Source organism: Rhineura floridana, chromosome 11 (assembly GCF_030035675.1).
Source record: "Rhineura floridana isolate rRhiFlo1 chromosome 11, rRhiFlo1.hap2, whole genome shotgun sequence".
Lineage (NCBI taxonomy): Eukaryota > Metazoa > Chordata > Lepidosauria > Squamata > Rhineuridae > Rhineura > Rhineura floridana.
Window position 1 is genome coordinate 32,566,849 of NC_084490.1, and position 27,643 is coordinate 32,594,491.

The 27,643-nt window shown below is 45.0% G+C and overlaps 2 protein-coding genes across 2 annotated transcripts; both read right to left on the minus strand.

Moving 5' to 3' along the window:
- Nucleotides 1-4,201: 4,201 nt before the first annotated feature.
- Nucleotides 4,202-5,137, minus strand: LOC133367800 (olfactory receptor 14A16-like). The gene has a single exon (XM_061591903.1). The coding sequence runs from the start codon at nt 5,135-5,137 to the stop codon at nt 4,202-4,204; it is 936 nt and encodes a 311-aa protein (XP_061447887.1).
- A 16,553-nt stretch (nt 5,138-21,690) lies between these two features.
- LOC133367801 (olfactory receptor 14A16-like) lies at nt 21,691-22,626 on the minus strand. The gene has a single exon (XM_061591904.1). The coding sequence runs from the start codon at nt 22,624-22,626 to the stop codon at nt 21,691-21,693; it is 936 nt and encodes a 311-aa protein (XP_061447888.1).
- Nucleotides 22,627-27,643: the final 5,017 nt, after the last annotated feature.

The window sequence follows — 27,643 nt, forward strand, 5'->3', positions numbered from 1 at the left end:
AATGTTACAGTGTATCCCATCGCATTCAGTTTCTTTACAGACATTATGTTACATTCCAAACCTGGCACATACAATACATCTGTTATGATTGTGTTTAACACACTTAATTTCACAGTACCTTTACCCAACACATCCCTCTTCATTCCATCCACCAAAACAACGACTTCTGTTGTGGGAATTGACGTTTTAAACATGTTTAAGTCCTTTACCAAACAAGTAAAGTTTGGTTAGGAGAGTAGCTCCTGAATTGACCACCCATAAACTACTGTCTCTGCTCTCATAGTCATTTGTTTTACAAGTTCCAGCACTCACCAGCTGCATGCTTGACGGCTTCCAGTCCCGTCCTCTCCGCTTCATTGCACAGTCTCTTTGCAGATGTGTTTTCGAACCACAAACAAAACAAGCTTTAAGTCCAAATGATCTTACTTCAGTCTCTTTGAAGTTTGTCTTCCTGCTTTCTTTTCTCTCCGCTTTCTCTCGTCTGGCTTCTCTCCTTCTGTCCCATTCTTGAAGAAGCTTGCCCGCGATGTAATCCACAGTGAAACCCGCATCATTCATGGCTTCTAATGAACTTACTAATGAATCCCAAGACGTATCCAACGAAGCTAATATGATATAGACTTGCTGTAACGGTGAATGTACTACGTTTCTCTCCTGCAGTTCCAAAAACAGTCTCTTGAATTCCATCAAATGCTCAGTCATGGTCATGTTCTCCACCAGCTTCATTTGATACAATCTGCCAAATAAATCCTGCTGCTTGCCGTCTGTCTCACATGAACTGCATTCAAAGCAGTCCACATAAGTTTCGCTGTTGGCTTGTCCTTCATATATAACAACTGAGAGTCACTTAAAGCCAATATAATAACTGCTCTTGCCTTCTCATCCATGCAAATCCACACTGGCTGTGGAGCTCTGGGGGGGTCATCTTCGATCACTTGCCATAACTCTTCTTTCGTTAGGAAAGCCTGCATCCTCAGCCTCCAACTGGCATAATTACGGTCAGTGAGCCTTTCCAGAGGCATTCCGGCTGATAGTGAAACTGCCATCTCTGCAGCCTTCTCCGATTATGCTCAAGCACTCTGCCACTTCACTGCTACTCCCGAGCTTCTGGCTTGCTTGCTTCTCCGTCTGTTCTCCTGTGTGCCTTCTCCGGGCTTGCTGGGTGTCTAGTTGGTGGGCTATTGCGGTATATCTGGGCTATCTGGGCCCATAACCCCTGTGGTGTATTGATGCAGTGCGTACCACAAGTTGCCCACTTGCCTGGTTGTACCCAAGCTTAGATAGTCCGGCCGAAGGATAGCCACAGAGACAGAGGCATTTAAAGTTTAAGAGTCTTTACTGACATTAGGTATACAGACATGCAATGTGCTCCTAGCTTCTTCTAACAACTTTCCCACTCTCTTCTCCCACACCGTGCTTTCGGTTTCAAGGATTATATATCTCTTAGTTGCCCTTGCCAACCACATCTGCTGTGTGCTGACCTTGGCAGTTCTTCACTCAGTTTAACCTCTTAAGTGTCATTTTTCTACTTCTGTCTTTCTGGAAAAACACCAGACAATGAGACTCAGCAGCCTACACACCACCCCTTTTTTGGATGAGAGAGCACATTTTAAATTTTGACACAGTGCTGAGGGCAACAGTCACAACATGGCTGTGGCAGTGTGACATAACACAAAACAGCTGTCATGGGGGCATGACATAACATAAAACTAGAAAGTAGTCATAGTGAAGCTTTTCCCATAACTGGATTTCCATATTGGAAAAGACTTGACTGGCTTGCCTTATAGCTGTTAAAGGCACAAGAAACCTGTTTTTCCTCAATGCCAACCATGAAACAAAGCCAAGGTTGCCATCCTCTCTCCACCTGGAGTCAGTGGTTTTTTTGTGTGAACTCATTGGTATGGAGTAAGGATAATCATTTTTGTTTGCTGCCCATTTTGTGCTAGCAGTCACAGCACTTTTATTTAGGTACGAGTTCTGGCACTTCATTTTTTACAAAAATATAAATAGATTACCTGGAAGTAAGTCCATGAATCACAAAGAGATTTACTTTTGGATACACATGTACAGTGTACAGTTGTAATTAACTATACAGTGAATTTTTAAAGGGTCTCTCATCTTTAGCAACTGCAAAGCAGTGTACATTTCCAAGCTTTTTTGCAAAGTTTTCACATTTGCCTTTTTGGGGGATGGGGATTCTGTAACAGTCACCCACACTTATTGTTTAGTAGTATATTTGCAAGGTATCTGGTTTTCACCTGGAGCTTCAGGTTTTGGGGGGTCCTCTCTGGGTGAGTCACCTTTATCTCTGGACTATTAGCTTGTCTGGTTCAAAAGATATAAACCAAAATGTCACTTGTCCCACACAACTTTTGTTAGCACTGGCTGCTCAAATCCGTGCCCTTTCCAGTTTTTATCCAATAAGTGAAGTCAGGGTCGTGATTGATAAGATTTGTTGACCCCCAAGCAATACCTAAAACCACAGTTTGCTTTTTCTGCTTGTCTCACATTAGGAATTCAGTAAATATATAGCTTTCAGCAGCATAAAGAGTTATGTCTCTGTAGAGGATTGGGACTTCCTTCTGAGTAAGCATGCACAGGAGTGCACTACAAGAGAATATCATAGCAGGATCTTGGTAGGCATAAAAGTGTACATGCAGGGGCTTTTTAATTACTTGCAAAATGGCATATTATACATTTTAACTTTCAAATAATTTGTGAACATAGGTTTTAAAGAGTGTACATGCTACAGTGTTATACTTTTCTAATTAAGGAGTCAAACAACTTTAAATTCATTGAAAAATTGGGACTTTGAATCAATGGTCAAATTACTATGTCAGGTTCGAATAGAAAACCCAAAGACAAGATAAATTTGCAACAAATGGACTGCAATTTCTAAAATATAGCAAGTATTTTGGGTTGATAGAAATATTTTCCTGTTCTACATTTTTTTGAAACAAGGTTTCAAAAAGATTTTCAAAATATTATTTAATCTATTAAAGCTTCTGTGATACATTCTTGTCACTTCCCCCCATGCTCATCTTTTTCAATTTGGTTGATTCCTTTGGCAATTGAATACAATTTTTTATTTATTTTTGCAAATGTTTTATAATGATAATTTTATAGATGTTCCATTTAAATTTCTTGTCCTTTTTTCTTTATAGAAGCTTTTTTAAAAAATGAGTTATATTCAACAAGGTCCTACTGAGACCTTTTCCTGCTTGCGGGCTTCCCCCAGGCACCTGGTTGGCCACTGTGAGAACAGGATGCTGGACTAGATGGGCCACTGGCCTGATCCAGCAGGCTTTTCTTATGTTCTTATGAGAGCTGACTCACTGAAATTAATGAACCTGAGACATGTCTATTAATGTCAATTGGTCTACTCTGAGTAGAGCTAGTATTGAATACCACCCTAAGTCTATGGGATAAGCTGTGGTGACTGTTTTGAATTTGGACTATGTGCAAAATAAAAGCTTGATAAATTGATCTACATAATTTTGTTTAACTCAATTCTTTATCTTTTAATAGGCTAATTAAACAGTAAGCTGAACTGGGAGTTTTCAGTTCAAGTCTAAACTCTAAAATGTTATCATCATAAAACTTATCACCTTCTTTTGCACATTTAAACTATTTAACTTGATGGAAGATTAGCATCACTATAACCATGGGTAGGCAGCATGGTGCCCATAAGATGTTTTGGACCACAAATCCCATAAACCTTGATCATTGGTCATGCTGGCTGGGCTGATTGAAGTTGCAGTTCAATATATCTGGTGGGCATTGCATTGAATGCCCCTGCTCTAAACCAACATGAAACCCCTGATATGAAGAAAGCCAGCCTTCTATCTGAGGAGTCAAACAATTGTCAGAAATAAAGGATAACCAGAACCAGAGAAAGAAAAGAAACATATTCCAGACCAGTTTTATTGTTGCATCATTACTGAGACCAACTTGAGAATAACATTTCTGTATTTTACATGAGAAGCGACTCTAGTAACTGTGGATTGTAATTAAACAAATGCTACAGTGAAAACATCTCAGCCACAAGATCTGTGAAAATAAAGAACCTTGTAGTTAAATAGTTAAAATTGAGAAATTCCCTATTACAACATAGAAAGATATCAGTAAGAGCATTTTTAAGTGTAATATCAGTGTTGCATTTAGTGTTGCCATATTTAACACTTGTAAGAATGTAGATGTATTATGCCATGAGACGTTTTAAATTCTTGAGTATTATCCACACTGCCTTCTGTATGTCCTTGTTCCTGAGGCTGTAAATGATGGGATTCAGAACCGGTGGCAAAACTGTATACAACACAGCAGAAACCAAGTCCACAGTGGGGGAGGAAAGTGATTTAGGTCTCAGGTATGAAAACACAACTGTGAGGATAAATATAGAAAAGACAGTCAGGTGGGGAGTGCAGGTAGAGAAAGCTTTGTATCTACCTTGAACTGATGGAATCCTCAGCACAACAGAGAAGATGTAGCCATAAGAAACAAAGATGAACACAAAACAAAATGAGTTCACGCTGATCCCAATGACATAGGTCAAAATGTCATTAACTTTTGTATCACTACAAGAAATCTTTTGTAACTGTGGCAGATTACAGAAAAACTGCCCAATCATATTGGTTCCACAGAAGCTCAGTTTAAATGTGATAGTGGTCTCCAGAACTGCATGAATCACAGTGCTTATCCAGGAAGCAGCTGCCATTTGAATGCAGGCATTCCAGTTCATGATTAGTCGGTACCGTAGAGGATGGCAGATTGCTACGTAACGGTCATAAGCCATGACAGTGAGCAAGGCAAGCTCAGCACCAACAAACATGATAACTAAGAAGACTTGTGTGACACAACCAGCAAAAGAAATCACTTTGTTGTTTGTCAAAGAAATGGCTATGGTCTTGGGAACAGTAGTAGAAATGTAGCAAACATCTAATACTGCTAGGTTGAGCAAAAAGAAGTACATGGGGCTGTGAAGGTGGTGGTCTAGGGCCACAGCTGTAATGATGAGAACATTTCCCACTAAAGCTGTTATGTAAATGAAGAGAAACATCACAGAGTGCAAAATCTGTACATCATGCTCATCGGAGAATCCCATCAGAAGGAACTCTGTTGAAGTAGATTGATTAGCCATTTAATTCCTTTCAGATACTCTATGGAGGGAACAGTACACTTGTTAATATAGAGCTGCAGTATAGAGAAAGCATGTCTTTATGTTTGTAACATCACAGCATATATAGAAGCTATTTGTTCTTGCCACACATCATAAAAAGCAACTATAATTGAAGAATATCAGCTAAAACAGCTGATATAATATTAGGGGGAGAAGTTTTTATCTAAACGATAAACATATTTAAGAGAGACCATTAGTTGTATGATATCCACCATTAAAACTGGGGTGGGGAACTGGATGTTGTTGGATTGTAATTTCCATCAGCCTCACCAGTCATGCCCAATGGTAAGGGACGATGGGAGTTGGAGTACAGCAATTCGGGTGCCAAAGGTTGCCTACATCTACATTACAATATCTACCATCCATGTAAGACTGAAGCACTTAGGTGCTAATTTCAGGCAAATGTGTCCACTAATTGAATAACAGAGTACTGTGTTTTAGAAGCATGCCATTAGAGAAGGAAAGATTCCCCATCCCTAAATAGGAGGAATGGATGAGCATGGGTAGGGATCCAAAAAATGACAAACCCATTAGCCCAGTCAAGCCCCCAGTCAATTCAATTATTCATTTGTTCTGAAATCAGGCACACTCTGAATACATGTATAAAACTTTAAAATAAAGTGTTTGCCATCAAATAAATGGATGAATAAGAACCAGATATTTGCAGAATGAAATTATACAGATACAAGAGTGGCTGTATACTATAATCAGCATGGATTTTTCACATTCCACAACATTAAATTGAAAATACATTCCCATGCCATTCTGATGCTTCCCATAAGCTTATTTCAAAACAAAACCTTGATAAGTTTGATAGAAATGATGGTTGGCTATAGGTGCATTCTTAAACTGTAAGGTTTTTTGTCTATTAGTGAATTGACATCTTAACTGCTCACAGTTACTGTGTTCAAAGGGTATAGTGCTATTTTATCTTCCTTTTGCTGTAACTCCTCACAATGAAAGTTAGAAGTTTATTAGATCACTTCTGGAGGGCACTGAATATATTTTTATTATTTTAATTCCTATCTGCCTGTGCATTTGCTTAATGGCTTGTGTTAATTTAATTGTTTGTTGCAAAATATCTTGAAAACCCTTTTAAGGTATGAAAGGTGGCATTTAAAAATAAGCAAATTGCTGATTCTTAGGATGCTCAAGATCTTTTCATAGTTAACAAATTAATTATGACAGCACATTGCAGTTTGTCAAGAAGAATCAGCTTATTTGAAGATTATTTCCCTGCAAAGTGCACTGTGATGTTCAGTAAGCTGCTCAAAGGGTCCTGATTCTTCTGACAATGCTGGATTACTATGACGGCTCTTCTCCTGGCCACATGTTAGTATAAACTAGAGAAATAAAGTCTGAAGACCAAGAAGGTGGAAGATCATGCTCTTTGTCTTCTCAGCCAGTGTTCCACACGTGTATGCTTGCTTGGGAGGAGAGGAATTTCTATTCTGCACTGACAGTATAAACGGGGGGGGGGGGGGAGAGAGAGAGAGCTACTGTAGCCAAGACTTTCTCCATCACTGTTTATTATATCTCCTTTAAAGGAAAACATTTTAAATGAAATAATTAGATTTGACAGATAATATTCTGAAGAAATACAAAATCTCAACCATGTAAGCACTCCTTTGGCTAAGTTTTATGATATTCTTATAATAACTGCTTATTTGAAACATAAATAAGTCATCCTGAGCTTATTAGAGTGGCACCCCATGGAGATTTACATAGAAGTAAGCCTCATTGAATCCGGTCACACCTAGGATTAAACATGCATAGAATTGTATTCTAAATTGTATGTAACAATACCATTGAATTGTCCATTCTTGTTCAATAAGAATCCATGACAAAGTGAATATTTGGCATCTTTCTCATTTTAAATTAGGTGCCTTCCAAAACAGCGATCTGTGTGATCAATATAAAACAAAATCTTTCTTAGCAATGTGGGTAGATTCACTTAATACTGGGGCGGGGGATTAACAGTTATCCTCATTTTTTCAATAGAGCACCTACACATACTGTTCATTATTATATCCTATTAAAAAAAGCAAATGAGGGCTTCATTTAAAATAGATCTTCTACATTTTATGATGGTATTCAGGTCAGCAAATTATTTCTATTCCATTGTCACACTATGGTTTAGAAATGAAACTTTGCCCTCATAGGGTTGGATCCTAACTTGGTGATTCTTAGAGGTAATCAATGAAACTTAATTTAGTCAAAGTTTAATGGGTCTAAACTTGACTCAGTTACCCTAAGTTAATTCTAAGTGTAATTTAAGAAAATGCTCACCTCCACCTGAAAATGATCCTCTTGGAAGATGGAAGTGCAAGTATGTCTGAGAATGTTTTCATTGGCAGAAGTATGCATTGTGAATCATCTCTATTCCCAATAGTGTATTTATGGAGTTGCATCATGAAATTACACCTTGGTGATATTCAGTGCCTAAGATGAAATCTGTTCTCTAATTCATCAAAGAGTGGCACAATAACTTTCCTTGAACATCACTCCCCTCTGGTTTGGCTGTTTTGATCCTTACACTCAAATATGTCAGAAATGTATGTGATGAGTAGCTCACTAATGAATGAAAGACTTATATTCTAAATAAATCTGATGCTAAGGACTCATTCCACCTTTAAAAAAATGGATTTAAATTTCATCTCACGCTGTAGCAAGACATGGTGGTATGAGACCTAGCTCACTACTGAATGAAAGTTCTAGATTAATCTGGTGCCAGAGGTTAACCCCACATTTTCAAATGTATTGATTTGATTGAAATTATCTCATTGTTCAGCTAAAATTGACTTCTAAATAGGCTTAGAATTAAGACATATGTACACATATGGTGTCCATTTCCCATCACTAGCAGACTCAGCTCAGATTAACTTGATCATTTCAATGGTCTTTACATGAAATGGTCTGCTCACAAAACTTTAGGTCAGGACCACATTCCACTCTTGGCAATCTTCCAAGGGCCACATGCCAATATTAGGTAGAGCCAAAGACAAAAATTAGTGGAGCAATTAAAGTAGATATTACCTTACAATAGGCTAGTTTTTACACCCTCTCCTACACACCCCTCACTATCCTCCATTCAGGCATTCAAAGGCATTAATCAGACTTCAAGAACACATTTCAGCCAAACAAAGCACTCAGAGTACCAAAGAGGGACAGTGAGGGTGTGGCCTGGAAAAAGTTCAAGGGCCACCTAGAGAGTTCTGTAGAGCCACATTTGGCCCTAGGGTCTCAAATTCCCACACCCTAGTTTTAGATCAATGGGATAATGCATTTTCCATAAATTAATATATAGGCAGATAGACAGATATTTCAGAGTTATTACTGGTGGGTTTTGTGGCCCAGGAGTGAAATAAGACACAGACACATATGTTGGGTTAAGTAACAGGCCACTTTAATAACCAAATTCATATTAGAATATTGAATCTGCAGAAGGGGATTTAAGTGTGGGACCCACTGATGAGTCAGGCAAAGTCTGCTTGCAGCTATTAGGGTGACCCAAACTCTGCCAGGGCATGGGCCTGCCAATCTGCCAAACCCTTGCCCCAACCACACCCAGATGGTGTGTAGGGAGGCCAACCTGTGTCACTGCAACCTGGTGCCTTAAAACTCTGAGTGGACAAGTCATGTTGGCCCCAAAGGTGACCCATAACCTGCCCCTGGGCTGTATAGCCCTGAGCTGCAGGGCTCTGGAACCGCCTATCACCCCAAAGGTGCCTAAAGGTGTCATCTAGCTGCCCTTCACCTTTCCCACACTTCCTTGCCACTAAAGGGGGGCAAACCTCTGTTTAGTCCCTCTTTACCCCACATCTGAACAAAATCTCATGCAAACTCCTCTGCAAGTCTGCTAACATATCATTACCTACATCGGTCAGGTGGACACCATCTGACCGATACAGCTCCAACTTACTGTGTCTTATCTCTGGATGATGAATGACAAAATCACCAGAGTCCAACAGGGCCAGTGGGATTTGCCTATTTACATTCTTGTGGGTCCTATTTATCTCACCCACACAATTCCAGCATATACGGGGTAGGATATTGGACCACACCAAGTGTACTCCCAGCCAGCGCCGTGCAATGGCCCAAAAATCAGAGCAAGCCTGCTCAATAAAGGCCTTGCCCTTTAACATACCAAGGTCATTACCACCGAGGTGAATGGCCAAAACCTTTGGCACCTCCCGAACCAAAGCCGGCTGGAAAAGCATATGAAGGAGCGCATTCCTCGGCGGCCCAACCATTGCACTGAGGCCAATTGACTAAGCCCCAGCTATGTGCCAAAACACAACTTTGCCACCCTGCTGCCTGACCAAAACACCATACTATGGCCACAGAGGAGGAGGATGTCTCTCATCTCCCTTCCAGTGGCCTGTTAAAACAAACAACAAGAACTCACAACAGGGACCATAACAAATCAGCATCTGGTTTTTGAAACCCCATGGAACGGTCTAACATAAGACCTGTAGGCATTAGAACACCACCTCCCAGGTAATTGCAGCTTCTCTTGTGAGAAGCCCAAGCATGCTGCTGTAGAAGTGGCCCTGATCTGAAACAAATGCATCCCAAAAAATGTGGGGTCCAAACCCATGTTACGGCGAGCTGCCTTTGTCACCTCCCAAAACTGATACTTAGAAAGTGGTTGGCCATCCTTGTACATGAAAAGATACCCGGGCTGCTGGCCTCTCGCTTGTAAAAAGCCCCTAAAAGCTGTCACTGGGCAAATCTTGCCCCTTTGTGAGGGGGAGAGCACCACCAGGCATCCTCTCTGTCGCTGGTCAGTCTTGGACCAGAACAGCCACAAGAGGGCCTGCTCCTACCTCCAACTGAAGTAAGATATCAAAAGAGTCTGCATGGTTAGGTCAGTCCTGGACCCAGCCACCACCTCGCCAATCCAAAATGCCCCCCAAAACAGGGTAAGGGCAGCAGCATGGAACAAACTTGCCTCAAAGGAAGAGAAACATAAAACCTCTCATTGCCCCCAGAGCCCCATCACAGTTTCCTGGTACAACGGGAGGTGAGCATCCGTGGTGACCGGGTGTTCTGGGGCCCAGCCTTCCAACATCCTGAGGACTTGGAATTCATCTGAAAAATCCTGAAAACTCTGGGACCTGCCTAGAAAGGAAAGACCAGAGAGCTTACCTCAGATAGTCCTTACAGAAAGGCCCTTCCTCCAGCCTTCCACATAAAACTCAATGAGGTGCTCCACCGGGATGGGCCACCGTTGGACATAGCCCCTTTCTGCCCTGAAAACCAATAACTGTCATGGCCCCGTCAGAGGACTCCTCAGATGAGGACGACTCGGGAGTAACAGCAGCAGACCAAGGAGCAGCAGGAGACACGGAGGAGCCTCCTGAGAATCCAGCTCCTTCTGCCCCTCAGCTGCAGAGCACCCCAGGGACAGCAGAGGCCCTGCAGCCAGACACAGACAGTGAACAGGATACTCCCCCCTCACCTGCAGAACGTAGACAGCAGAAGGTCAGGCAGAAGAGAGGCAGGCCTGTCTCCTTAAGGCCCAAACGCTGAGGGCTCACACCTGCTGTCCATCCTGCTCTTTATAAGGCACACCTTGCTGCAGCTTGTTGCTGACTGCAACGGCAGGCGTGGCTTTGTGTAGACCTAGTTTCCCTGCAGCATCTCTTTGACTGACCTCCTTGGCAATTGATCCCGGACCTCCACTGACCTCGCTTCTGGACTTCTGACTCGGCAAGTACGCTTCGGATAGGCCTGGCAGATTTACAACCCGACTGCTGGCTAAGGACTTTCCTTCCCTGCCAAAGACCCAGGAATTTCCAGCCCCCCCTGACACTGCTGATGCAGTGTAGAGCTGACAGTTTGCAGTCAGCCCAAACAAAGCAGGCATCAAAGGAGTGGGGGAAGTGCTGACCATGGAGCAACTCCAGCAGGAAAACTTGCTCCTGCGCTCACAAGTAGACCAGCTGCTGTTGGCCGTCCAAGGTTTGCAAACCCAGCTAGCAGCAGCCCCACCCCCTCTCCCTACAGGGAGAGCCAAGTGCCCTGTGACTCTCCCAGAGAAATTTACTGGGGCTTCCGACCAGCTCTCAGCCTTCTTGGCCCAGGCCCAGCTCTTCATGGAGTTACGCCCAGAGGCCTTCCCAGATGATAAGACCCGGGTGGGATTCTTGATTAACCTCTGCACCGGGGCAGCAGCTAGATGGGCCACGCCCCTGCTCCTCGAGTGGAGCCCCGTGCTCAACGACCTCGCCGCCTTCACCAGAGAACTGAAGACTATGTTCGAGGACCCAGTCCAATCTGCCACAGCCAACCGCCGGATACGCAGGCTGCGGCAAGGCCGACGCCCCTTGGGGGAATATGTAACAGACTTTCGTCTATTGCAACAAACCCTGGGCTGGAACGAAGCCGCTCTCATGGACCAGTTTCAGGAGGGGCTGTTGGATGAGCTCCTGGATGAGCTAGCTAGGGTGGAGCGCCCTGGAACCCTGCAAGCCCTCATATGCCTGTGTCTCCAGATTGATGGGAGGCTGGAAAGCAGGCGTGCTGCCAACCGACCCCGGCCAGTCTACAGAGCATCAGCCCCAGTGGCTGGGCCCTAGGAGCCTGTCGGCAAGGACCCTACACCCCCGGCAGAACCGATGCAGCTGGGAGGGGCTCGGCCACGTCTCTCTGCGGCCGAAAAGCTGCGACGCCGGCTACAGGGCCTCTGCCTGTATTGCGGGACCCCGGGACATTTTGCAGCCCAGTGTTCCGCGAAACGACCCACAGCCCCTGCCTCGGGAAATGCCCATGCCCCGGCCTTCACAGGCCCCTGAGCCGGGGCACCCTCATGGTTCAAGGGGCCTGCCACCTCAGTTCCTCACTGCCCAAGCATCTGACCGTGTTGATCACACTGACAGTCCCCGGAAGGGGGACCCTACAAGTACCCGCCATGCTGGACTCAGGATCCACCAGCAATTTCATGGACGTGTCCTTTGCCAAGCTCCACCGGGTTCCTAGTCAACCCATTCACCGCCCCCTCCTGGTGGAGACTATTGATGGCTGGCTTCTCGCCTCGGGCCCTGTAGTAGAGGAGACAGTGCCGCTCGACGTGGCCCTGGGGGAGCACCAGGAAAGCCTCCAGTTCTACCTGGCTGCCGCACCCCACTTCCCGGTCGTGCTGGGCCTGGCATGGCTCCAGCGGCATGACACCATCATCCAGTGGTCCACGGGCCGACTGACCCTCGGATCCCCCTATTGCCAAGCCAACTGCTGGAGGCCGAAGGAGCGCATCGTGATGACCCAGGAGGCAAGCTCCGTGCCCGAGGCCTTACCAAAACAGTACCGGGAGTTCGCGGATGTGTTTGGGAAGCAAGAGGCAGACCAGTTGCTGCCCCATCATCCTTACGACTGTCCCATTGCCCTGCTCCCTGGAGCCAAGATTCCCGTGGGCCGGCTTTATTCCCTGTCAGAACCCGAACTGGCAGCCCTCAGAGAGTTCCTCGACAAGAACCTGCGCCGAGGGTTCATTCGCCCTTCCACGTCCCCTGCAGCCGCCCCTGTCCTCTTTGTCAAAAAGAAATGTGGGGAACTCCGCCTGTGCAATGACTACCGCGCCCTCAACCAGATTACAGTTCGGAATCGCTACCCTCTGCCCCTGATTCCAGAACTGTTAGAGCGGCTGCGGGGCACTCGCATTTTCACCAGACTAGACCTGAGAGGGGCCTACAACCTGGTGCGTATGCGGGAGGACGATGAGTGGAAGACCGCCTTCCGCACCCGTTATGGGCACTTTGAGTACACCGTGATGCTGTTTGGCTTGTGCAACGCCCCTGCCATCTTCCAGCACTTCATGAACGACATCTTCCGGGACCTCCTAGACCGTTTCCTGGTGATCTACTTGGATGACATCCTGATCTACTCACGGAACCCCTCGGAACATACGGAGCACGTTCGAGCAGTGCTGCAGCGCCTGCGGAGCACCACCTCTTCGCCAAGCTCAAAAAATGCGCCTTTGACCTCACGACCGTGGATTTCCTAGGCCATCGGATCTCGCCCTCGGGTATCCAGATGGACCCCACCAAAATTGAGACCATCCTCCACTGAGCAGCTCCGCGAAGCCCCAAAGATGTGCAGCGCTTCTTGGGCTTCGCCAACTATTACCGCCGGTTCATCTCCCACTTCTCCGAACTCACCACGCCCATATCAGACCTGCTTCGAGGCAAAGAGAAGTTTGTTTGGACCGAGGCCGCTCAACAGGCCTTCCGGCGCCTCCAACACGCCTTTACATCTGAACCCATCCTCCAGCAACCCGACCCTACCCGACCTTACATAGTGGAGGCCAATGCATCGGATAAGGCAGTGGCAGCGGTCCTACTTCAGCCGGTGGGGAGCAAGCAGTCCCTGCTCCCCTGTGCGTTCCACTCCCGGAAACTCAACGCTTCGGAACAGAACTACACCATTTGGGAGAAGGAGTTACTGGCCATCAAAGTAGCCTTCGAGACCTGGCATCATCTCCCGGAAGGGGCACGCCTCCGGTCCAGGTACGAACAGACCACCGAAACCTGGAGCACCTGCAAAGCGCCCAACGGCTGAACCAACGCCAGATCCGGTGGTCCCTGTTTTTCTTCCGGTTCCAGTTCACGGTCACCTACCTCCCTGGCCGCCGAAACACCCTAGCAGACGCGCTCTCTCGCAAGCCAGAATACCGAGCCGAGCAGGTCGATCGCCCCCTTCGCCCAATTCTTCACCCAGAGAGCTTCGCCGCTACCCACCAGCCGCAACCCCTCCTGGACCGGGTGCAGGAACAGCAGCAAAAGGACCCCTATGCCCTGGCCCAGCAGCAAAAGCTCCAGTCAGGGATGCCTGCCCGAGACAGCCCCTTTTCCTTGCAGCAGGGCCTCTTGTATCACCGGAACCGGTTGTACATTCCCCCAGGAGCTCTGCGGGGAGAGGTGCTCCACCTCTGCCATGACAGCCAGCCTGCAGGGCATTTTGGAACGTATAAAACCCTCCACCTGGTCCTACGGGATTTCTGGTGGTCCCGGGTCCAAGCGGACGTCAAGGACTATGTAGCGGCCTGTGATACCTGCCAGCGAGCCAAGAGCCACCCCGGCAAGCCCCCGGGGCTCCTGCTCCCACTGCCTACCCCCCTCCCGGGCCCTGGCGCTCTGTCTCCCTGGATTTTATCACGGACTTACCGGCCTCCCCAGGAATGACCACCATCCTCGTAGTCGTCGACCTGTTCACCAAGATGGCCCATTTCCTCCCCTGTGCCGGACTACCCTCTGCCCCAGAAACTGCGCAACTATTTTTGGCCCAGGTCTTCCGTTTGCACAGCCTCCCCGACCACCTGATCTCTGACCGAGGAGCCCAGTTCACCGCCCGGTTCTGGCAGGCCCTGTTTCGGGCCCTGCATGTCCAGATCCAGTTGTCCTCCGCCCACCACCCTCAATCAGATGGACAAACAGAACGTACCAACGCCACCGTCGAACAATACCTGCGGTGTTACACCTGCTTCCAACAGGACAATTGGGTGGATCTGTTACCTCTGGCGGAGTTCGCGTATAATAACTGCGTGCATGCCTCCATGCGCCAGACCCCTTTCTTTGCCTCTTACGGCTACCACCCCCGATTCTTCCCGTCAGTGCGACCCCCGTCGCCGGTCCCCGCTGCGGATGTCATGCTGCAGGAGTTGCAGGCCCTGCAGGCAGTCCTGAAGGAGCAGCTGAAGCAGGCCAAGGACGTGTATAAGCGCTTTGCTGACCGCCAACCAGGCCCGCCGCTGAAGGTAGGCGACCGGGTATGGCTCTCAACCAAATTCCTGCATTCGCAACGGCCGTCTCACAAGCTGGAGGCTCGGAATGCAGGTCCCTTCTGGATCACCCAGCAAATTAACCCGGTGGCGTTCCGGCTCCAACTCCCTGCCTCCTTCCGCATTCACCCTGTCTTCCATAGATCACTGCTGACTCCCGCTCTCCCGCCTCAGCCCTGGGGTAGTCAACCGCAGCCCCCACCACCGATACAAGTCAACGGGGAAGAGGAATTCGAAGTGGCGCAGATCCTGGACTCCTGGAGGCATCGGGGCTGCCTCCAGTACCTCATAGACTAGCAGGGGTACGGCCCTGAGGAACGCTCATGGGAAGATGCGGCGCAGGTGCATGCCCCTCATCTGGTCTGGCGCTTCCACCAGTGCTACCCGGATAAGCCTGGCCCCGGCGGGAGGCAGAGGGTTGGTCGTGGGGCAGGGGATAGTGTCATGGCCCCGTCAGAGGACTCCTCAGATGAGGATGACTCGGGAGTAACAGCAGCAGACCCAGGAGCAGCAGGAGACATGTAGGAGCCTTCTGAGAATCCAGTTCCTTCTGCCCCTCAGCTGCAGAGCACCCCAGGGACAGCAGAGGCCCTGCAGCCAGACACAGACAGTGAACAGGATACTCCCCCCTCACCTGCAGAACGTAGACAGCAGAAGGTCAGGCAGAAGAGAGGCAGGCCTGTCTCCTTAAGGCCCAAACGCTGAGGGCTCACACCTGCTGTCCATCCTGCTCTTTATAAGGCACACCCTGGCTGCAGCTTGTTGCTGACTGCAACGTCAGGCGTGGCTTTGTGTCGACCTAGTTTCCCTGCAGCATCTCTTTGACTGACCTCTTTGGCAATTGATCCCGGACCTCCACTGACCTCGCTTCTGGACTTCTGACTCGGCAAGTACACTTCGGATAGGCCTGGCAGATTTACAACCCGACTGCTGGCTAAGGACTTTCCTTCCCTGCCAAAGACCCAGGAATTTCCAGCCCCCCCTGACACTGCTGATGCAGTGTAGAGCTGACAATAACTCCCTACCTGGTCTTTGGTAGCTGGCCATGATTCTGGGTGCAATAGACAGGCTTATTGCCCTCTCTGATTCAAGCCACCAATCTCCCAGAGCTCTGGTGGTACCACGTCCAGCTGAGCCCTTGCCCATGGTGCCAGCTGGCGAAATCTCTCCATCTGGTTCCGTGACAGAGCATCAGCAATATTATTATCAATACCAGGGATGTGGCATGCCAGGAAAGAATGTTAAAACAGAGACATTGTAAAATGAAGGCGCGAACAAGGTGCATGACCTGAGGGATTTTTTGATAAAAAGGAATTAATCACATGCACCATGGACAGGTTGTCGCACCAAAAACGAACTGTGGAGTCACACAACCTGTCTGGCCAGAGATACACAGCCACAAAAATTGGAAAGAATTCAAGGAAGGTCAAATCTCTGACCAAACACTCCTGAACTCCTGTGGCCAGCTACCATGGCACCATGAGTAAGTGAGGATCACCCCAAAGCCAAACGACCCTGAAATATCCAACTGCACCTGAAGTTCTTCCTCCAAAAGGAAACCCCATTAAATTCCTGCAAGAATACCGATCAAACTGTAAGATCTGCCCTAAGTGCAGCCGAAACCTTAATGTGATGTCAGGGCCGGGACAATCTGGATGTGGCATCATATATACGCCTCAAGAAGGCACACCCAGGTGCCACCACCCTGCAGGCAAAGTTCAAAGAACCTGGCAGCTCCTGCAATGTAAGCAGGTTTACCTTTCTGGAGGCGAGCACCAGTGAAATTTTATCCCGCAGTAAAGTCAGTTTGGCTGCCTGAAGCCTGCAGCATTGGGCCAAAGTGTCCATTTCAATTCCCAGGAAGGTGAGAATATGGGAAGGGCTCTCCGTTTTTTCCCCCTCCAGTGGAACCCCAAGTTCCCCTGACAAGGCCAAAACATGCTCCATAAGATCCCTACACTCATCTGTGTATTCCCGGCCTGCAAACAAAAAGTTGTCCAAATAATGAACCGCAGACTGCGAGCCTGACTGCCTCCTCACTGCCCATTCCAGGAAAGAGCTAAAGCGCTCAAAAACTGAGCATGATATCAAACAGCCCATGGGCAAAGCCCAATCCATGTAAAATTTTCCCCCAAAAGTGAATCCCAACGAATCAAAATCCCCAGGATGGACAGGGAGTAGGTGGAATGCTGATTTTATATCACACTTTCCCATAAGGGCGCCCACCCTGCAACCTCTAACTTATTCACACTGCACAGTCAAAAGACATGTAACGAACTGAACATAGGTGTTGTGGGATAAAATTGTTAACTGACTCACCCTGTGGATAAGACAGGTGATGTATAAGGCGGTACTCAACCCGTAGTGAAGCAATGGGCGGTGAAGAAAAGGGGCCTAAAACCCTACCTGCTTCCCTTTCCTTATCAATTTTTTCTTTGACAACCTTCTCCATATCTACTACTGACTTAAGGTTTTTGGACATAAAAGCACGCCTGGGCCCTTTGTAAGGGGTGTGAAAACCAAACGTGAAGCCCTCCAACAGAAACTGAGCCTCTCGATCTAGGGGGTAAAAACTGAGTAGGTGGCATAACTCTGGAATCTTAACTGGGCTGGGGTTTTTTTCCTGGAGCTGTCCCAGCAGGCCTTCGCTTCTGCGGGCCGGGGCATCCCTTTGTCCCCCCTTAAATTGCCGGCTCTTGGGGCAATTAGCGCAGGTGTGGGCCCCCACACACATGGCACACTCATGCTGGAACTAGCATGGGCTGTGTTTGCAAAAACCATGGGAACAGAACTCCCAGCAAAGCAGGTGGGATTGAACTCCCTGCCCTGCTGGCCCGCGGGAGGGAACTGGCACTGACTGCCTAGCCAGAAGGTGGCCACTGTCTGTCCTGTCTCTGGCCACTGGCCGTGAATGTGATATGAACTGCAGCCAGAGATCAGACTCCTTCTTATAATAATAATAATAATAATAATAATAAATTTAATTTCTTCGTCGCCTATCTGGCCAATGGCCACTCTAGGCGACTTACAAAATTGTTAAAATACAATTGATAAAATACAGTAATACAATATAAAAACAACACATCTGCAGCAACAATATTAAAACTGGGCAGGAGGCATTTCAGTTATAACAATTAACCCTCCCCAGATACCCCAAAGGCCTGCTGAAAGAGCCAGGTCTTTAAGGCTTTCCGAAACACATTTAAAGAAGAGGCGTGCCGGAGATCTTGTGGGAGGGAGTTCCAAAGAGTGGGGACCGCCACTGAGAATGCCCTCTCTCTTGTACCCACCAATCTGGCTGTTTCTGTTGGCGGGATTGAGAGAAGGCCCTGTGTGGCCGATCTTGTCGGGCGGCATAATTGGTGGCGTTGAAGGCGCTCCATGAGATAAACTGGGCTGGAACCGTGTAGGGATTTAAAGGTCAATACCAACACCTTGAATTGGGCTCGGAAAACAACTGGTAGCCAGTGTAGGTCGAACAACACTGGTGTGATGTGATCTCAGCGGCGACTATTCGTAAGTAGGCGAGCCGCCGCATTTTGTATAAGTTGTAATTTCCGGACAGTTTTCAAGGGTATCCCCACGTAGAGCGCATTACAGTAGTCCAAACGAGAGGTGACCAGGGCGTGTACCACTAGTGGGAGCTGGTGAACAGGAAGGTAGGGTTGCAGCTTTCATATGAGGTGTAGTTGGTACCAGGCTGCCCGGCTCACTGCCGAAATCTGAGCCTCCATGGACAGCCTGGAATCAAGCACAACCCCAAGGCTGCGGACCTGGTCCTTTAGGGGTAGACTCACCCCGTTGAACTTCAGGTCAATGTCGCCCAACCTTCTCTTGTCCCCCACAAGTAGTACCTCGGTCTTATCAGGGTTCAACTTCAGCTTGTTCCTTCCCATCCATCCACTCACGGATTCCAGGCACTTGGACAAGGTCTCTACAGCCAACTCTGGTGAAGATTTAAATGAGAGATAGAGCTGAGTGTCATCCGCATATTGATGACACTGCAGCCCAAATCTCCTGATGATTGCCCCCAGCGGCTTCATATAGATGTTTAATAGCATGGGAGAGAGGATAGAGCCCTGTGGCACACCACAATTGAGAGGCCAAGAGTCTGATACCTCCTCCCCCAACGCTATCTGTTGGTACCTATCGGAGAGAAAGGAATGGAACCACTGTAATACAGTGCCTCCAATTCCCAATCCCTCCAGGCGAAGCAGAAGGATACTGTGGTCGACAGTATCAAAAGCCGCTGAGAGATCGAGGAGGACAAGAAAGGTGGATTCTCCCCTATCTAATGCCCTCCTCAAATCATCTACCAGAGCGACCAAGGCTGTTTCAGTTCCGTGACCAGTCCTGAAACCCGATTGGTATGGATCCAAATAATCCGTTTCATCCAAGTGTGCTGACAACTGGTTGGCCACCACTCGCTCAATGACCTTGCCCAGAAATGGCAGATTCGAAATTGGGCGGAAGTTATCGAATACTTGGGGATCCAAGGAGGGCTTCTTTAAGATGGGCTTTACAATTGCCTCCTTGAAGGCTGATGGCATCACACCCTCTTTCAAGGATGCGTTTACCACCGCTTTGATCCCCTCGCCCAATTTCTCTCTGCAGCTCACAAGGAGCTACGAAGGGCAAGGATCAGTAAGACAAGTGGTTGGCTTCACAGATGAAAGCACCTTGTCCACTTCCTCAGAAGGGAGAAGCCGAAACCGATCCCAATTTACCGGCATGCAACTGGCCAACTCTGGTTCATCCACTGTGTCCACGGCGCACGGGATCGAGCTCCGTAAGTGTTCGATTTTATCGGTGAAGTGTTTTGCTAATAAGTCACAGGAGGCCTTTGACTGTTCCAAGGGTTCCTGAGCAACTGGACCGACCAGACTTCGGACCACCTGGAACAGCCTCCTGGGACAGCAACAGAGGGAGGTGTCGAATGCCACTCTCATGCGAAAGACCTCATCATAAGAGAGCAATGCCACCCACATGAACTCAGAATAGCCACGATATACAATGTCCAGATATCTGATCAGGACTGAACCTCGCTGTGGCTGCTTCTGCAGAACTACACCTATATACATTAAATAGGAAGGTAGCCAATTAGCCCATGTGGTACCACACGGCTCCGCTTGGGCCTATCAAAGTCTTTTTCCTCTCCCTTTTTCCTCCTGATTGGCTCCCTATACAGAAGGAAAAATTAGTCAACGTATTCCCCCTTCCAATTTTTTTTCCCATAGTGGAAGGAAGCAAATGAAAACCCAATGGAGCTGACGTCTCACCAAACAGAATGGCCCCTTCCTTAATGTGCCCCAGAGGGTCAGCAATGCCCCCTGCAAGCAGGACGGGCTGAGTGGAGGAAAATTCCCACATGGTGACCCCCGGGAAGGCTGCCAAACCTGGTCACAAGCCTCCACCAACTCGGTCTGTTGGTGCTGTGAATCGCTCCCCGTTACAGATGCAACTGTGGTCTGAGAAAGGCCAGGAGCCCCACAGCCTCATAAGGCCTAACAGCGCAGCCTGCAAAAGGATGAAAACAGGAGTGGGGAGAAAGTAACCCCCTCCTGCTCAAATGGGGTGCTGCGCTGCCACCTGTACACTGCAGGTGCCCTGCCTCAAAATATTATTTAAACTATGGTTAAAGCTTATATAATAAATTATTGTCACTTCCCCCATCCTCACTTTTTCAATTTGGTTAATTTGTTTTAAAATGAATACAAATTTCTATCATTTTATAATGGTAATTTTGTAAATGATCCATTTCAATTTGTTGTTCTATTCCTTTTTAAAAGTTTTTTTAAAAGAATGATGTGTATTTATCAAATTCCTTCTCATAGAGGACTCATCAAAATTAATGAACTTAAGTGAATCATGTCTATTAACTTCAAAAAGTCTACTCTGAGTAGGACTGGTATTGAATACCACCGTAAGAGTATGGGATAAGTGATGGTGACTATTTTGAATTGGGACTATGTGCATTAAAAATAGTTTGATATATGGATCTATATAATTTTGTTTTACTCAATTCTTTATCTTGAAATAGGATAATTAAACAGTAAGCTGAACTGGGAGTTTTCACTTCAAATCTAAACTGCAAAATGTTATCATAAAATGCATCACCTTCTGTTGCACATTTAATCCATTTAAGATGATGGTAGATTAACATTACTATAGCCATAGGTAGCCAATATGGTTCCCATAAGATGTTTTGGACCACAACTCCCATAACACCTGATCATAGGTCATGCTGGTCGGGGTGACTGATATTGTAGTTCAAAACATCTGGTGGGCATCACATTGGCTGCCCATGCTCTAAACCAACATGAGACCTAAGATATGAAGAAAGTCAGCCTTCTATTTGAGGATTCTTAATTAATTGTTGGAAATAAAGGAGAACCTGATGGAAAAAAGAAACAGATTCCAGATCAGTTTCATCATTATTGATCAGATCAGATGCATCATTACTGAGACCAACTTGAGAATAACATTTCTGATTTTTATTTGAGATAACTCCGAGAAATGACTCTAGTAACTGTGGGTTGTAATTAAACAAATGCTAGAGTGAAAATGTCTAAATCACAATTTGTGAAGATAACAAAGAACCTTGTAGTCAAGTAGTTAAAAATGAGAAATTCCCTATTACAAGATAAACAGATACAGATAAGATCTTATTTTTAAGTCCTACATCAGCTGTGCATTTAGTGTTTCCATACTTAAAATTTACAAGAATGTAGATGCATTATGCCATGAGACTTTTTAAATTTTGGGATATTATCCACACTGCCTTTTGGATGTCCTTGTTCCTGAAGCTGTAAATGATGGGATTCAGAACCGGTGGCAGAACTGTATACAATACAGCAGAAACCAAATCCACAGTGGGGGATGAAAGTGATTTAGGCCTCAGGCATGAAAACACAGCTGTGAGGATAAATATAGAAAAGACAGTCAGGTGGGGAGTGCAGGTAGAGAAAGCTTTGTATCTACCTTGAACTGATGGAATCTTCAGCACAACAGAGAAGATGTAGCCATAAGAAACAAAGATGAACCCAAAACAAAATGAGTTTATGCTGATCGCAATGACATAAACCACAATTTCATTAACTTTTGTATCACTGCAAGAAATCTTTTGTAACTGCGGCAGATTACAGAAAAACTGCCCAACAATATTGTTCCCACAGAAGCCCAGTTTAAATGTCATGGTGGTCTCCAGAACTGCATGAATCACAGTGCTTATCCAGGAAGCAGCTGCCATTTGGATGCAGGCATCCCAGTTCATGATTAGCCTGTATTGTAGAGGATGGCAGATTGCTACATAATGGTCGTAAGCCATGACAGTGAGCAAGGCAACCTCAGCACCAGCAAATGTGATAACTAAGAAAACTTGTGTGACACATCCAACAAAAGAAATCAGTTTGCTGTTTGTCAGTGAAACAGCTATTGTCTTGGGAACAGTAGTAGAGATGTAGCAAATATCTGACACTGCTAAGTTGACCAAAGAGAAGTACATGGGGCTGTGAAGGTGGTTGTCTAGGGCCACAGCTGTGATGATGAGGACATTTCCCAATAAGGCTGTTATGTAAATGAAGAGAAACATCACAGAATGCAAAATCTGTACATCATGCTCATCAGAGAATCCCATCAGAAGGAACTCTGTTGGAGTAGATTGATTAGCCATTTAATTCCTTTCAAATATTCTGTGAACAATACATTCATTAACATAAGGCCTAAATTTAGAGGAATCATGAGTTTATGTTTATAACATCATGATGTGTATATTGTAGTTTAGTTATGTCATTTTTTTCTTTCCATAAATAATAAAGCATCAAACAAAATTGAAGAGGTTCTGATAAAATAGGAGACATAAGATTGAGGGAAACAACTTATTATCTGAACAAGGAAAAGTAATACTTTAAAAGAAACCATAAGAACATAAGAACATAAGAACATAAGAAGAGCCTGCTGGATCAGGCCAGTGGCCCATCTAGTCCAGCATCCTGTTCTCACAGTGGCCAACCAGGTGCCTGGGGGAAGCCCGCAAGCAGGACCCGAGTGCAAGAACACTCTCCCCTCCTGAGGCTTCCGGCAACTGGTTTTCAGAAGCATGCTGCCTCTGACTAGGGTGGCAGAGCACAGCCATCATGGCTAGTAGCCATTGATAGCCCTGTCCTCCATGAATTTGTCTAATCTTCTTTTAAAGCCATCCAAGCTGGTGGCCATTACCGCATCTTGTGGGAGCAAATTCCATAGTTTAACTATGCGCTGAATAAAGAAGTACTTCCTTTTGTCTGTCCTGAATCTTCCAACATTCAGCTTCTTTGAATGTCCACGAGTTCTAGTATTATGAGAGAGGGAGAAGAACTTTTTTCTATCCACTTTCTCAATGCCATGCATAATTCTATACACTTCTATCATGTCTCCTCTGACCCGCCTTTTCTCTAAACTAAAAAGCCCCAAATGCTGCAACCTTTCCTCGTAAGGGAGTCGCTCCATCCCCTTGATCATTCTGGTTGCCCTCTTCTGAACCTTTTCCAACTCTAGAATATCCTTTTTGAGATGAGGCGACCAGAACTGTACACAGTATTCCAAATGCGGCCGCACCATAGATTTATACAACGGCATTATGATATCGGCTGTTTTATTTTCAATACCTTTCCTAATTATTGCTAGCATGGAATTTGCCTTTTTCACAGCTGCCGCACACTGGGTCGACATTTTCATCGTGCTGTCCACTACAACCCTGAGGTCTCTCTCCTGGTCGGTCACCGCCAGTTCAGACCCCATGAGCGTATATGTGAAATTAAGATTTTTTCCTCCAATATGCATAATTTTACACTTGTTTATATTGAATTTGCCATTTTTCTGCCCATTCACTCAGTTTGGAGAGGTCTTTTTGGAGCTCTTCGCAATCCCTTTTTGTTTTAACAACCCTGAACAATTTAGTGTCGTCAGCAAACTTGGCCACTTCACTGCTCACTCCTAATTCTAGGTCATTAATGAACAAGTTGAAAAGTACAGGTCCCAATACCAATCCATACAACCATAAATTGTATGACATCATATAGTAAAATATAAATTGGTAGGGACACTTTTGTCCTCTGTATGTTTAATGGGGAATTGTATATATCCACATATATAAACATAGATATTAGACAATATGTTTTAAAATCAAAAGGAACCAAGCAAAAATCCAGAGGCCCTAGAATCAGGCTTGTGGATAAAGAATCAGCTAGCAGTCACAGGGACCTTCTGTGTCTTTGCCAAGATTTGGCCAATGCATGACTGACATATATTAATTGGTCTATTGTTCTAATTCAAGCAAGCATATAACTGGTAAGCAGTGATTGATATGATATTAGTTTCTATCCAAAGCGATAGGTTTCTTGTTTAAAGCAATAATGCTATCTAGGGGAAAAAATATGAAACATGCATTAGAAGTTATAATGAAGAGAAACAGTGAGATTTTACAATGATTTTAAATCCAGTGTGTTATATTTATAACTTTATAAGTGTGTTTCAATTAAGGAAAAGGTACTCTGGGGTGGCCTGGCTCCTCTATATCTATGAGGCTGAAAGATACTAGTTAGCCAGAGTCACCCAGTCATTTCCTTAGTCTGTGTGGTTTTAAAATGAAGCTCAGTGTATTTAAATATAATACCCTCTCTTGAGCTATGTATTTTATAAGTAAGAAAATGGGATTTCTGAGAAAGTATAAGGACACAAGAACCCCTATGGCAAATGAAAAGAACTGGGGGTGCTCATACATTCCCAAACACCCTAAGTTGAGGCAAACTTAACTCAAGGAACCTGTTCAAATATCTCCAAGCGTACCTGAGTCAGCCTGACCCATCAGAAACAATGAAACAATGGCTGTACCAAGTATGCTTGAAAGCATATTCACAATAGTAATTGTTCCAACTAGCCCCAAAATTCATTAGTCTTGAAAGACAGCGGAACAATGGTCATATTAACAAGATGGACAGGATCTTGGAATCAGGAGCAGGGTAGCCTAATGCTTTCTGATTGGTTTGGAACGATTGTAGAGAGGAGGAACTGTGATGTTATGTGGGCAGGAACTCATGAGATTGGTGAATCGCTGCCACATGCTGTAACTGTACTGTATAAAAGAGCTTGCACACAGTGCCTCAGTGCAGTCCTCTCCAGACTTTCTGAGAGACTGACCCTGCATATGCTTGTAAAGAAATAAAGGCCTACCTTTTTGCTTTAAGCCTGTGTCTTAAATTACTTAAAGGACCCCCAGCAAAGACCCCATAGGAGAAAATAAAAACATTCTCTAACATGTCTTCAGATTCCAATTCTCTTCAGTTCCAGTTGCAAGCATCATGAGAGTCAGAATCTGCATCGTGAGAGGTCAGATTCCCTGATCGTTTGAGGGTCTCAGATTCCTATGCTGCAGTAAAGAATTAATTCAGTATAAGTATATCAATAGTATTCGTTCAGGCATTAAGTTCAACTTCAACAGTTTTTGACAAGTGTGGTGGACATTTGACTCTCCAGTTGTTGCTGAGCTACAGCTCCCATCATCTGTAGTGTTTGACCATGCTGCCTAGTGCTGATGAGAGTTCTAGTTCAATATCATATGCCCACTCAATTAGCATTTAGAGCCAAATCCATCAAATTTTCACTTCCCAAAACAAAATAAGAACCAAAACACAACTACCCCTTTAAATTCACGGGTATCCTAATTTTGTGATGGAGTTCTCCAATCAAAGCATGCTAACAAAAATGTATATATTAGGGGTAAGGGTGGATAAAAATGAATATACAGGTTAAAATAACATACAAATATGCATTATATTAGGAGCATTGCTTGCTAAAATGAGTACATTAGTCAAAACTGCATACAAAAATGTGTGTTGGGAGAAAGTTGCATTAAAATGCTGAAGAATTTTCATGAGGATTTTTAAAAAGTGGGAAATCGCTCCACAGACATGTGGAGAACTAAATTTAAGAGTGAAAAAAGTAGAATCTGAGAGCACCAAAACTGACATAGAATCAAAGAATCATAGAGCTGGAAGGGGCCTGGGAGGGATTTTTGTGTATGGTGGATTTCAGGAATCAAAATTAAATCATACCCGTCAGGTGGCTGTCCAGCTGCCTCTTGAAGGTCTCTAGTGTTGGAGAGCTCACTGCCTCCCTAAGGAATTGGTTCCATTGTTGTACTGCTCTACCACCCATAGTTTATAACTCACTAGCTTTGAATGGTACAAGTGAATTATACAGATACAAATGAAAATACTGAGATATATATACTCTCTCTCTCTCTCTCTCTGAGAGAGAGAGAGAGAGAGAGAGTATTTTCTTTTGAATAGTACAAAAGAAAAGAGAACAAATTGTAGTAGTTCATTAATATTAATTTAATTTATTTTGAATTGCTTCCTATGAAGCATCTCGAAGGTATTTCATTACGTAAGTTGATTTCATAATGCAATAAAAACATATGCAAAAAATTGCAAATATGTATAGAAGAATACTGAAAACAATTGCACATAGCTTTTTATAGAAGAATAAAAACCATTACTAATATGTATGATATTTACTGATAAAATACATAATGAAAGTACTGTTTTTTTTAATAGATAGATAGATAGATAGATAGATAGATAGATAGATAGATAGATAGATAGATAGATAGATAGATAGATAGATAGATAGATAGATAGATAGATAGATAGATAGATAGATACCATGGGTGCATCCAGGTCACTTCATCTACACTGATTAGCACCAGTGCTCCAATGGTTCAGACTGGAATCTTTCCCCCCTTTCCTGGAAATGCCAGTGATCAAACCTGGGACCTTCTACAAGTAAAGCATGTGCTCCACCACTAAGTTACAATCCCTCCCCATTGCCTTTGAATGAGCGCTATTCAATTCAATCATTCTTTCTTTCTGCAAAGAGGGCACACCCCAGGTACATGCATAAAGCTTCAAAGTCGTTACCATCAAACCACCTTTACAATCTAAGTATATCAATGACCACCAGATAAATAATATTTTATATTGCTTTCAGAATGTGTAAAGACTGAGTTGTTTAAAAAAGCAAATATAGAATATAAATAGAATATAAAACATAGAACAGCAACATAGCAACAATGTCAAAAAGAAGAAACAAAAAAAGTAAAAAGCTCGAGAAATAAAATGGGTTAATCTGGGAAGGCTTGGGACAAAAGAAACATTTTCAACACACATCTAAAACATACCAGTGTTAGAGTTTGCTTCATTTCTAGATGTTTGCATAAGCCCACATGGTAACTGTCAACTGTTGTGATGTCCTAATTGTATAAATATTATTATCTGTTTTTTGTTATTATTAAGCAATGAGAGGTATGTCTGGTTAGGATGCAGACACAGTCTTTTCTACATCTTTCTTTCCTTTGATGTAAGATAGGGTTATTCGTAGAGGACTATTAGGTGGGCATTTCAGACCTGTTTATTCCACCAGGCTTTTTGTCTATTTTAATCCCTACGTGCATGTAGGTTTTAGGATTTAATTATTACTTTAATGCTGTAAAATACTTTGGGGACTCATTTGAGAGCTGAAAGGGGGAAGATGCAGGATCTGTGAATAAACAAAGAAACAAAGAAACAAATAGCTGATTCTGACGGTGGTCAGGGTCTTTACATATTTAACAATGGGAACAGTTTGGATTCCAAGATCATATTGCTGTTTGG